At 48.8% G+C, this 12,869-nt stretch overlaps 1 protein-coding gene across 2 annotated transcripts in view; it reads right to left on the bottom strand.

The window, feature by feature from the left end:
* Positions 1–12,869, bottom strand: part of TMEM181 (transmembrane protein 181) — a gene marked incomplete at both ends in the record, with an annotated part of 70,075 nt that overhangs the window by 24,829 nt on the left and 32,377 nt on the right. For both annotated transcript variants that reach the window (XM_079716908.1, XM_079716909.1), the window contains one exon: positions 12,703–12,806. In XM_079716908.1, the coding sequence (XP_079573034.1) occupies positions 12,703–12,806 (104 nt within the window). The remainder of the gene's footprint in view (positions 1–12,702; positions 12,807–12,869) is intronic.

The raw sequence follows: 12,869 nt of genomic DNA, 5'->3' as shown, positions 1-12,869 counted from the left end.
ATCTTTAAAGGTTTTATATATATATATATATATATATATATATATATACACACATATATATATATATACACACACATACATAAACACACAGACACATATACGTGTAAAACATACAAACATAGGAACACAGGCGCACAGTACCCACTCTGCTGCACGTGCTGACTGCCCAACGCAAGTGAACACAACATGACCCCATGCAATGCACACGATGTCCATGGGGCTGTGTGTGTGCAGACCCCCTCCCTTGCTCTCTGGGAAGGCTCTCTCTGGAGGGCATGGATTCAAGAAAGCATTAACGACACAGACACTATCTATCTATTTTGTAGAAAGATTTCTGCTAAAAAAATTAAGACACATTTATCCATTCATCCAATTAATCCAATCTTCCAAATTATTAAGTTGAGAATATTTTTTAAAAAGTATATATACTAACAATATACTCAAGGCTTTTCCCAAAATAACATAAACACACTTCATAGAATCTTACACTGTAATATTTCAGAGCTTTGGCCTTAAAAGTAGTAGTCAAAGGAAACACTGTGAACCTGATTTCATTTACAACTGGGTTTGTCCTGAAGCAAACACTTGCAGCTTGAGATGCCAGTGTTCTGGCTGCCTCCGTGACCACGCCCAGCCTGTTGCCAACCACCCTCCACTTGGAGGAGGAGATACCTGAGTACAAACCTGAACCAGTGCAGGAGCATGTCTCTGGGGCACATTCTTGCAGGCTGAGCAGAGATGTCTGTGCGTAGGAAGGAGGCGTGCACCCACAGAGAGGCTTATTCTTTTTTTTTTTTAATATTTATTTATTTATTCATTTATTTTTGGCTGCGTTGGGTCTTCGTTGCTGCGCGCGGGTTTTCTCTAGTTTCAGCGAGAGGGGGCTACTCCTCACTGCGGTACGTGGGCTTCTCATTGCGGTGGCTTCTGTTGCTGTGGAGCACGGGCTCTAGGTGCGTGGGCTTCAGTAGTTGTGGCACGCAGGCTCAGTAGTTGTGGCCCGCGGGCTCTAGAGCGCAGGCTCAGTAGTTGTGGCTCGCAGCCTCTAGTGCACAGGCTCAGTAGTTGTGGCGCACGGGCTTAGTTGCTCTGCGGCATGTGGCAACTTCCCGGACCGGGGCTCGAACCCATGTCCCCTGCATTGGCAGGTGGATTCTTAACCACTGCGCCACCAGGGACGTCCCAGAAAGGCTTATTTCCAACGGATTCACAATCGGAGTGCACTCCTGTCCCAGGAAGTAAGGCAGCCTGGCTTCTCAGGAAGAACTAAGAACTGGGAGTCAGGAAAGTCTAGACTCGGGTCTCAGCGAACAGGCTTTCTGGACCTCATTTCCTCATCTGCAAAACGAGGTGACTGACCCAGTGGTCCCTTGGGCGCTCTGAACTCTGAACTCCTAACAACCTTACTATGGAAAGTAACTAGGGGCAGAGGACTTGTGTGTCTACTCGACTGGGCCACACGGCGCCCAGGTAACTGGCTACACATCACGCTGGGTGCGTCTGTGAGGGTGTTGCTGGACGAGACCGCCTCTTGAATCAGTAGACTAAGTAAAGCACACTTCCTCCCAATGTGGGTGGGCCTCATCCAAATCACCGAAGGCCTGAACAGAGCACAAGGCTGAGTAAGGGAGAATTCGCTCTCTTCCTCGGGGCTCTCGGTCTTCAAGCTGGTACACCAGTCTTCACCTGTCTTCAGACGCAGGAACGCTTACACCATCGGCTTTCCTGGGGCTCCAGCTTGCCGACTGCAAACCGTGCCGCTTCTCGGCCTCCGTAATCATGTGAGACACTTATAATAAAATCTCTCTCTCTCATCCACCCCCCACCGCCATCTCTCTCTCTGTATCTCCTATCGGTTCAGTTTCTCTGGAGAACCCAGACTAACACAGATTTTGGTACCAAGAGTGGTTCTAGAGGAACCGCATGTCAAGGGTGAGTATTCTATGCTGGTTCTGGGGTTTCTGGAATTGGTTCTCTGACCTGATTAAAGGTGCTAATGACTATATGTTCGGTAGTAAAGAGGGCACTGATAGTTCATGAACATATGCAAAATATTCCCATTAGATGCTCCTAATCAACCATTTATTATGAGAAGCAAGGAGGTAAGTGACTCTCTTTACAATACCTTAGAACATTCTTGGAAAACTAACAAACATCATGAGGCTTGCTGGTTGCTCCTAAGGTCACTGGACAAAGTGGTGAAAGAAAAGGATGAGCTCAGGGATTTGCATTCCCAGCTCAAGTGCCACACCCACGACCTGAAAGCGTCTATGTGTGCCCTGGAGGAGACCCTTATTTCCTGTGGCCACAGCACTGAGAGTGCTGAAAATCAAACCGGAATCTCATCCAGCAACTGGCGGAATTACACCACTGAACTCCCAGCCTCGCAGGGTGTCTTGATGCTAAAGTGACTGCACTGACTGGGAGAGAATGGGATCCTGTTCCGGGGACGTGCAGGAAGATACTGACGAAGCTGGGGACACTGGGCTGCTAAATTCTCACGAGTCCTTTCCCAGTGGAAGTTCTCCCCATTCCCGGTGGAAGTGGCCTTCCCACCTCCTTCTGTGGGATTAGCCCTGCATCACCTAAGGAATCAGTAATGGCAGCTGCCGTGCAGGACGATGCTGATCCTCCTCAGGACCCGCCCCCCACCCCTCTTCACCTCTAGATCTATAACTAGACTCACATCCCAGCAGGCCCAGCGGTGAGGCACGTGACCCATGAGGACATGTGCTACACTCCAAAAGAACTACTGGAGTCTTCTGATTTTTTTTTTTTTTCTCCTGTGGTACGCGGGCCTCTCACTGTTGTGGCCTCTCCCGTTGCAGAGCACAGGCTCTGGACATGCAGGCTCAGTGGCCATGGCTCACGGGCCTAGCCGCCCCGCGGCATGTGGGATCCTCCCGGACTGGGGCACGAACCCGTGTCCCCTGCATCGGCAGGTGGACTCTCAACCACTGCGCCACCAGGGAAGCCCGAGTCTTCTGATTTATACAGACAGAAGCCCAGGGAACACGTATGGGATAATGGTGGAAGGAACATAAAGTTGTCTCAGGCCAAACTTACGGATGTGGGCTCACTAAAAAGAGATTCTGCATGGAAAGTTGTAGCTCAGGTAGTCGGAAAGGACTCTAACAGTCTGATTGGGTGGTTGGCTAAAACGTGGACCAAAAGGTGGTTCCCGGTGAGTGAATTAGAAACGCTGCACCTGCCCAGGTGTAACGCAGAGGAGGGGAACCAGAGGCTTAGGGAGCTGCATTGCTAGGGTGGCTCTGTCGTTTAAGACCTACTGGGAGATTCCAGAAGACACACCTTCCACCACTGCTGTGAGAAATAAAGTTGTGCGGGGAGACCCGAGCATCCTTAAAGAGCTCTATGACTGCCCTCTCTGCAGGCGAGGCCTTACCGTGGCAACTATGGTCCCTGAGTCGGGAAAACAGCATGCAGTGGGAATAAGTGGATCCCAGCAGTGGCGGGGCCGTGTAAGATGAGGCGAGTGAGCTCACGTAACAGGCTGCAGAGGCACAGCAGCGGTCAGAAGAGCCCAGTCCCTGCAGACCTACGGCGTTAGCTAGCTGCTCATGGGGTCCCTAGAAGTGAAAGACACAGGAAGCCTACCAAATCATTACTTGATCTGCATAAGCAGGAAAGTTCTAGATCAAGTGAACAACAGCCTAACCTGTATCATAAAAACAGAGAATGACAACTCATCAGTAGTTTCCAGATTTGAGCCAGTTTACAGACCCAAAGGTCCTTGAAAAAAGGGAAGGTTGGGTCCCCTTAAGAAAGAACCCCAGTACACTGCCAAGCATTTATACTGTTAATCATTCGCCCAAAGAAACCTATAGCCTTTTACCAGGACAAATGCATCAAGGGAAAAAGATCAGACGTTTACGGAACTACCGGACACTGGCTCTGAACTGACACTAATTTCAGGAGATCCGAAACATCACTGTGGTCTACCGTAGCAGGGACCTATGGAGCCCAGATAATCAGTGGGGTTTTAGCTCAGGTATGTGTCACAATGGGCGCAGTAGGTCCCCAAACCCATCCTATGGTTAATTCCCCAGTTCCAGAATGCATAATTTTTTTTTTTTTTTGCGGTACGCGGGCCTCTCACTGTTGTGGCCTCTCCCGTTGCGGAGCACAGGCTCGGACGCGCAGGCTCAGCGGCCATGGCTCACGGGCCCAGCTGCTCCGCGGCATGTGGGATCTTCCCGGACCGGGGCATGAACCCGCGTCCCCTGCATCGGCAGGTGGACTCTCAACCACTGCGCCACCAGGGAAGCCCCCAGAATGCATAATTTGAATCGAAATACTCAGCAGCTGTCAGACCGCCACATTGGTTCCCTGACTTGTGCAGTGAGGGCTATTATGGTGGAAAAAGCACTAGAACTGCCTCTACCTATGAAAATACTAAACCAAAACAATATCGCATTCCTGGAGGGATTGCAGACACTAGTGCTACCATCAAGGGCTTGAAAGATGCCCACCACATCCCCATTCAACTCACCTATTTGGCCTGTGCAGAAGCTTAACCAGGTGGTGATTCCAGTTGAGGCTGCTGTACCAGATGGGGATCCACTGCTTGAGCAAATCCACACATCCTCTGGTGCCTGAGATGCAGCTACCGGTCAGGCAAACGCCCCTCTCTCCATCCCTGACAGTAAGGCCCACCAGAAGCAGTTTGCTTCCCACTGTCAAGGCCAGCACTACTCCTTTGCTGCGCTACCTCAAGCTGTATCAACTCTCCAGCCCCATGTCACGATTTAGCTCACAGAGATCTCCATCATCTTTCCCTTCCACACGCCATCACACTGGCCCATTACATTGATGAGATCATGCTGACTGGACCTACTGAGCAAAAAGTAGCAGCTACTCTGCACTTACTGGTAAAACATTTGGAGTCAGAGGGTGGGAAATAAATCCAATTAAGATGCATGTGCCTTCTACCTCAGTGAAATTGCTAGGGGTCCAGTGGTGAGAGCCATGTCGAGAGATCCCTTCTGAGGTGAGAGATAAGTTGCTGTATCTGGTCCCTCCTACAACCAAAATGGAGATACAACGCCTAGTGGGCCCCTTTTGGATTTCGGAGGCAACGTGCTCCTACTCTGGGTGTGACACTCTGGCCTATCTACCTAGTGACCCGAAAAGCTGCCGGTTTTGAGTGGGGCCCAGAACAAGAGGAGGCTCCTCACGGGTCAGGCCACCATGGGAGCTGTTCTCCGCTCGGGTCACGTGATCCGGCAGATCCACTGGTGCCTGAAGCACCAGCGGCAGAAAGGGAGGCTGTCTGGAGCCTCTGGTGGATGAATCTCAGCACACGCCCTGAGGGTTTCGGAGCGAAGCCCTGCCGTCCTCCACAGACAACCACTCTCCTTTTGAGAAACAGCTCTTGGCCTGACACAGACTGAACGCTTAACCACGGACCAACAAGTCACCATGTGACCTGAGCTGCCCATCAGGACCTGGGTGTTACCTGATCCATCAGCCATAAAGCCGGGCGTGCACTCCACCATCGAATGGAAGCGCTACATACGTGATCCGCCTGAGCAGGCCCTTGGAAGGCTCAAGTCACACGAGGAAGTGGCCAAATGCCGCGGCCCCCACTCCCGCGACACTGCCTTCTCCTCCCAGCCCACACCTACGGCCCCACGGGGAGCTCCCCGCGATGAGCGTCCAGGGAAGAGAAGACGGGGCCTGGGCTCTGCACAATGTGCGGACGCCGCCCCCCAGTGGACAGCTGCAGAGCCACAGCCCCTCCGTGGACACCCCTGAAGGACAAGGTGACGGAAATCCCTGCAGTGGGCAGAACCTGGAGCACTGCACCTGGCTGCTCACGTTGCTCGGAAGGAGAAATGGCCTGATGTGCAGCCGTTTACCGGTTCTTGGGCTGTGGCCACTGGTTTGCTGGATGGTCAGATACTCTGAAGCAACGTGATTGGCAAACTGGTGACAAAGAAATCTGGGGAAGAAGTATGTGGCTAAACCTCTATGAATGGGCAAAAAAGGTGAAGATGTTTGTGTCCCATGTGAATGCTCGCCAAAGGGTGACCTCACCAAAGGGTGACCTCACCACAGGGTGACCTCAGCAGCAGAGGATCCTAACTATCACATGGAGAGAATGATCCATTCTGTGGATCGGTATCCACCCGTCATCGCCTAATGGGCTCGTGAACAAAGGGGCCACGGCGGCAGGGATGGAGGTGACACATGGGCTGGGCAACGTGGACGTCACTCACCAAGGCCGACCTGGCTACGGCCACCACCGAGTGCCCAACCTGCCAGCAGCAGAGATCAGCACTGAGACCGGCATCACACCCTTCCCCACGGCCATCAGCCAGCGACCTGGCGGCAGGCTGATCACACTGGACCACTTCCATCGTGGAAGGGGCAGTGTCCTGTCCTGACTGCAACAGACACTCCGGGTATGGATTTGGTGTCCAATTACGTGGAGCCAATTCTCCCATAGCCAGTATACACAGGTCCAGGAATCCAGGGGTGGAAATGGGCATGGCACCACTATTACCCCAGGCGACCCACTAGCAAAATTTCTGCTTGCTGCTCCCACAGCCCGACGCTCTGCTGGCCTAGAGGTCTGAGTTCCACAGGGAGGAATGCTTCCACCTGGAGACACTGCACTGGAATTAACACCGCCACCTGGCTACCGTGAGCTCCTCACGGCTTGGAGTCGACAGACAAAGGAGGGGGTTCCTGTGCGGGCCGGGGTGACTGCCCTGACCCCTACTCCACGCTGGAGGCAGGGAGGAGTACATCTAAGGAGATCGCTTAGGGCATCTCTCAGTATTACCAGGCCCTGGGATTGAGGTCAATGGAGAACTACAACAACCCAATTCAGGCAGGAACACTAACGGCCCAGACTCTTCAGGAGTGAAGGTTTGGGTCATCCCACCAGGTAAAGGACCACGACCAGCGGAGGTGCTTGCTGAAGGCAAATGAAATGTGGAACAGGTCATGGAATAAGGTAGTTATAAATAGCAGCTATGACCACCTGACTAGTTACAGGCACAAGGACTTTAACTGTCATGAATATTTCCTCCTTACTTTGTCATGAGTATGTTTGTGTGCATAAATACATACACTAAGCAAATACCTTTGTTTTCTTCCCTCTCTTATTCCCTTATCAAGTAAGAGAAGCTGTATTATTGACTTTATATCACAGTATTTAAGTTACCGGATACGAAGAAGAATAAACATCACTCAAGGACCCTACCTGCTCTCCTGCGGAAGGGGCCGTGAGTTCTGGGTTATATGCAGGGTAGTTGTTATCACGTCAGAAGGAACAATGACCTTGTTATTGTCTTTATTTGGAGATCAGCTATGGTTTAAGGAGACGTGCACGGATGCCAAGTTGACAGGGGGTGGATCTGTGAGGTTTATGTGCCCAGATATCTGGTTGAACATTATTCTAATTGTGCACTGAAGGTTTCTGGATGAGATGAACATTTGAATGGGTAGTTGAGTAAAGCGGGCTTCCCTCCCCAGTGTGGGTAGGCCTCAGCCAATTCACTGAAGGCCTGAATACAGCAAAAAGGCTGAGTGAGCGAGGAAGAATTTGCTCTCCTTCCCTGTCTTCAAGCTGCGACATCAGTCTTCTCCTGCGTTTGGATGGACTTGGGCTCAGAACGGAACTTACACCACTAGCAATCCTGGGTCTCCAGCTTGCTGAATGCAGATCTGGGGACTTCTCAGTGTCCGGAATCACGTGAGCCAATTCCTTACAATAAAACTATATACCTGGGCTTCCCTGGTGGCGCAATGGTTGAGAGTCCGCCTGCCGATGCAGGGGACACGGGTTCGTGCCCCGGTCCAGAAAGATCCCACATGCCGCGGAGCGTCTGGGCCCGTGAGCCATGGCCACTGAGCCTGCGCGTCCGGAGCCTGTGCTCCGCAGCGGGAGAGGCCACAGCAGTGAGAGGCCCGCATACCGCAAAAAAAAAAAAAACAACTATATACCTGAATCTATATAAACAGATCTGGTTCTGTTCCATATATACATATTGGTCTGTTTCTCTGGAGAACCTGCTAACGCTACTGCTCTACAGAAGGAAACGGAGATGGAAATCCTGACGTGGTCTTTTTCATCTCAGCCTTGGTGCAACACTTTTCATTTCTGCAAGAGTGGAGAAGGTTTCATATAATCATGGATGTTGGTGCTTAAGGAAACAAGAGTGGGCTGAAGTGCTGTGAGACTGGAGACCCAGGAGAATACTAAAGCCTCCCCTACCAATCTTAACGGACAGTTGTGAAAATCAAGTAAGATAACCGAGGTGTCTCGTGCTGTGACTCATGTAATTGGGATTCCTTGGTGAATTCACGGGGAGAAAAAGAAGAGGCTGGACACAACTGCTGTTGTCACCATCCTCATCTTCATCAGCAGGAGACAAATGGCACCTAAATAACCACCCTCTCCCCCAGCTTCCTCAGCCCATTCACTACCTAAGCTTCAGTTCAGGTCAAGAAACCAGCCTTTTGGGACTTCCCTGGCGGTCCAGGGGTTGAGACTCCGCGCTTCCACTGCAGGGGGCACGGGTTCGATCCCTGGTCGGGGAACTAGGATCCCACATGCCGCACGGCGTGGCCAAAAAAAAAAAAAAAAAAGAAACCAGCCTTTTGAGGCACAACTGCCTCTGGGACAGGTTAAGCCCAACTGTCTTTCACACGTTAATGTTAAGTGCTGTAGTTAAATAAACTACCCTCACTGAAAAGGGTATTTAGGAGGGCAGGAGGAACAGCCTAAGCAGGCTCCTGATCTCTTACCCCTGGACTGAAGAGACCTGGGTTTCTGGAAACCTGACTTTGGTTCTCCATTTCCCATCTGTGTGAAAGGGGGCTGGACTGGGTGATTTCAGAGGCACTTTCGAAGCTCAGATGGTGATGGGTGGCTCTTCCCCTCAAACTGCACCTGCAGGCTCCCTCCTGCTCTGGGTGTCGCCACAGCAGCCTCCCTGCTCCTCAGCGGCCTTCCCCGTCCCTGTTCACCGCTATCTCCCTCCCTCCCCAGAATCTGCTGCACTGGAACCATTTATACGGCCCGGCTCCCCAATCAGCCAGCACGTTCTGGATTCCCCAGCACCCAGGCGGGGCCTGGAACCCAACAGACTCTTCCAACACAAGGTACATGGTCAAGGCCGCCTGGCGCTGCCAAGCTGAGTGTAGGCCCTGGCTGCTCTGCAGGGCAGGACCAGGGTCACTCCTCCGTGTGCCACCCTCCATGATGGGGCCGTTAGGGGGTGAGAGCAAGTGGGTACAGCTGGGCCGGGCTGAATGGCACTGCACCAAGGTAACCATAAACGATAAGATGGTCAAAAACTGTGCCTCACCTCAGGGAACAGTCCCAAAGTCATTCTATGAAGACACCAGCACCCTGATACCAAAACCGGACAAAGACACCACCAAAAAAGAAAATTACAGGCCAATATCTTTGATGAATAAAGATGAAAAAATTCTCAACAAAATATTAGCAAACCAAATCCAACAACATATAAAAAAGATCATACACTATGACCAAGTGAGATTCATCCCAGGGTAACAAGGATGGCTCAACATACACAAATCAATCAATGTGATACTGCACAGCAACAAAAGACGAAAACCACACGATCATCTCAACAGATGCAGAAAAAGCATTTGATAAAATTCAACATCCATTCATGATAAAAAACTCTTATCAAAGTGGGTAAAGAGGGAACCTGTCTCAACATAATAAAAGTTATTTATGACAAACCCACAACCAACATAATACTCAACAGTGAAAAGCTGAAAGCCTTCCCGCTAAAATCTGGAGCAAGACAAGGAGGCACACACTCACCACCTCTATTCAACAGAGTACTGGAAGTCCTAGCCACAGCAACTGGACAAGAAAAAGAAATAAAGTGTATCCAAATTGGAAGGGAAGAGGTAAAACTGTCATTATATGAAGATGACATAATGCTATTTATAGAAAACCCCAAAGAATCCACACAAAAACTATTAGAACTGATAAACGAATTCAGCAAGGTAGCAGGATACAAGATTAACATACAGAAATTGGTTGCATTTATTTACACTAACAATAAAATATCAGAAGAGAAAGTAAAAAAAAAAATCCCTTTTAAAATCACATCAAAAAAATAAAATACAGGATTTCCCTGGTGGCGCAGTGGTTAAGAATCCGCCTGCCAATGCAGGGGACACGGGTTCGATCCCTGCTCCAGGAAGATCCGACATGCTGTGGAGCAACTAAGCCCATGCGCCACAACTACAGAACCTGCATAAGCCCATGCGCCACAACTACAGAACCTGCACTCTAGAGCCCTCGAGCCACAACTACTGAGCCCGTGTGCCACAACTACTGAAGTCCGCACGCCTAGAGCCCGGGCTCCACAACAAGAGAAGCCACCCCAATGAGAAGCCCGCACACCACAACGAAGAGTAGCCCTCGCTCACCACAACTAGAGAAAGCCCACGTGCAGCAATGAGGACCCAATGTAGCCAAAAGTAAAATAAAAATTAATTAATTAATTAATTAAAAAATACTCAGGAATAAACCTGACGAAGGAGGTAAAAGACTTGTACCCTGAGAGCTATAAACACTGATAAAGGAAACTGAAGATGATTTAAAGAAGTGGAAAAATATCCCATGTTCTTGGATTAGGAGAATTAATATTGTTAACATGGCCATACTACTCAAAGCAATCCACTGATTTAATGCTATCCCTATCAAATTACCCATAACATTTTTCACAGAACTAGGACAAATAATCCTAAAATTTACATGGAACCATAAAAGACCCAGAATTGCCAAAGCAATCCTGAGGAAAAAGAAGAAAGCTGGTGGCATAACCCTCCCAGACGTCAGACAATACTATAAAGCTACAGTAATCAAAATAGCATGGTATTGGCACAAAAACAGACATATGGATCAATGGGACAGAATAAAGATCCCAAAAATAAACCCATACACCTATGGTCAATTGATCTTTGACAAGGGAGGCAAGTACATACAATGGAGAAAAGACAGTCTATTCAGCAAGTGGTGCTGGGAAAGTTGGACAGCTGCATGTAAATCAATAAAGTTAGAACATACCCTCAAACCATACACAAAAATAAATTCAAAATGCCTTAAAGACTTAAATATAAGACATGACACCATAAAGCTCCTAGAAGAGAATATAGGCAAAACATTCTCTGACATAAATTGTAGCAATGTTTTCTTAGGTCAGTCTCCCTAGGCAATAGAAATAAAATAAAAAATAAACAAATGGGACCTGATTAAACTTATAAGCTTTTGCATAGCAAAGGAAACCATAAACAAAATGAAAAGACAACCTATGAACTAGGAGAAAATATTTGCAAATGATGTGATTGACAAGGTCTTAATTTCCAAAATATACAAACAGTTCATACAACTCAATAACAACAAAAAAAAAACCCCAATCAATAAATGGGCACAAGACTTACATAGACATTTCTCCAAAGAAGACATAGAGATGGCCAATAGGCACATGAAAAGATGCTCAACATTGCTAATTATTAGAGAAATGAACATCAAAACTACAGTGATGTGGGGCTTTCCTGGTGGCACAGTGGTTGAGAATCTGCCTGCCAATGCAGGGGACACGGGTTCGAGCCCTGGTCCGGGAAGATTCCACATACCACGGAGCAACTAGGCCCATGAACCACAACTACTGAGCCTGCGCGTCTGGAGCCTGTGCTCCACAACAAGAGAGGCCGCGACAGTGAGAGGCCCACGCACCGCGATGAAGAGTGGCCCCCGCTCGCCGCAACTAGAGAAAGCCCTCGCACAGAAACGAAGACCCAACACACCCAAAAATAAATAAATAAATTTATAAAAAACAAGCAAAAAAAACTACAGTGATGTACCACTTCACACCAGTCAGAATGGCCATCATTTAAAAAATCTACAAATAAATGCTGGAGAGGGTGTGGAGAAAAGGGAACCTACACTGTTGGTGGGAATGTAAATTGGTGCAGCCACTATGGAGAACAGTACGGAGGTTTCTCAAAAACTAAAAATAGAGTTGTCCTATGATCCAGCAATCCCACTCCTATATGCTTATATCCGGACAACACTATAATTCAAAAAGATATATGCACCCCTATGTTCATAGCAGCACTATTTACAATAGCCAGGACATGGAAACAACCTAAATGTCCAATGACAGATGAATGGATAAAGAAGATGTGGAACATACATACAATGGAATACTACTCAGCCATAAAAAAGAATGAAATAATGCCATTTGCAGCTACATGGATGGACCTAGAGCTTATCATACTAAATGAAGTCAGAAAGAGAAAGACAACGACCATATGCTATCACTTATATGTGGAATCTAACATATAACACAAATGAACTTACTTACAAAACAGAAACAGTCGCAAACAGAGAACAGACTTGTGGTTGCCAAGGTGGAGAGGAGGCGTGAGAGGGTTGGATTGGGAGTTTGGGATTAGCAGATGCAAACTATTACATATAAAATGGATAAACAACGAAGTCCTACTGTACAGCACAGGGAACTATATTCAGTATCCTGTAATAAACCATAATGGAGAAGAATATGAAAAAGAACATATAATAGGTATAACTGAATAACTTTGCTGTACAGTGGAAACTAACACAACATTGTACGTCGACTTCACTTCAATTAAAGAAACAAATGGAAAACTGCTGCTCACCTCTGATCCCCACGAAGACGGTCAGGCCGAAACAGACGAAGAAGACGACGAACACGAGGACGAAGTGGCGCTTGGAGAGCGTGTACAGCCGCATGGGCGCCAGCCTGCGGGGAGAAGCCGGGGTGAGGCGCGGCGAGGCGAGGGCCTCCCCCACCTGCGAGCCCTCG

This window comes from Hyperoodon ampullatus, assembly GCF_949752795.1.
Source record: "Hyperoodon ampullatus genome assembly, chromosome: 12".
In the NCBI taxonomy this organism is placed as follows: domain Eukaryota; kingdom Metazoa; phylum Chordata; class Mammalia; order Artiodactyla; family Ziphiidae; genus Hyperoodon; species Hyperoodon ampullatus.
The sequence above is the reverse complement of the archived record's forward strand: the minus strand, read 5'-3'. Positions and strand labels throughout refer to the sequence as shown.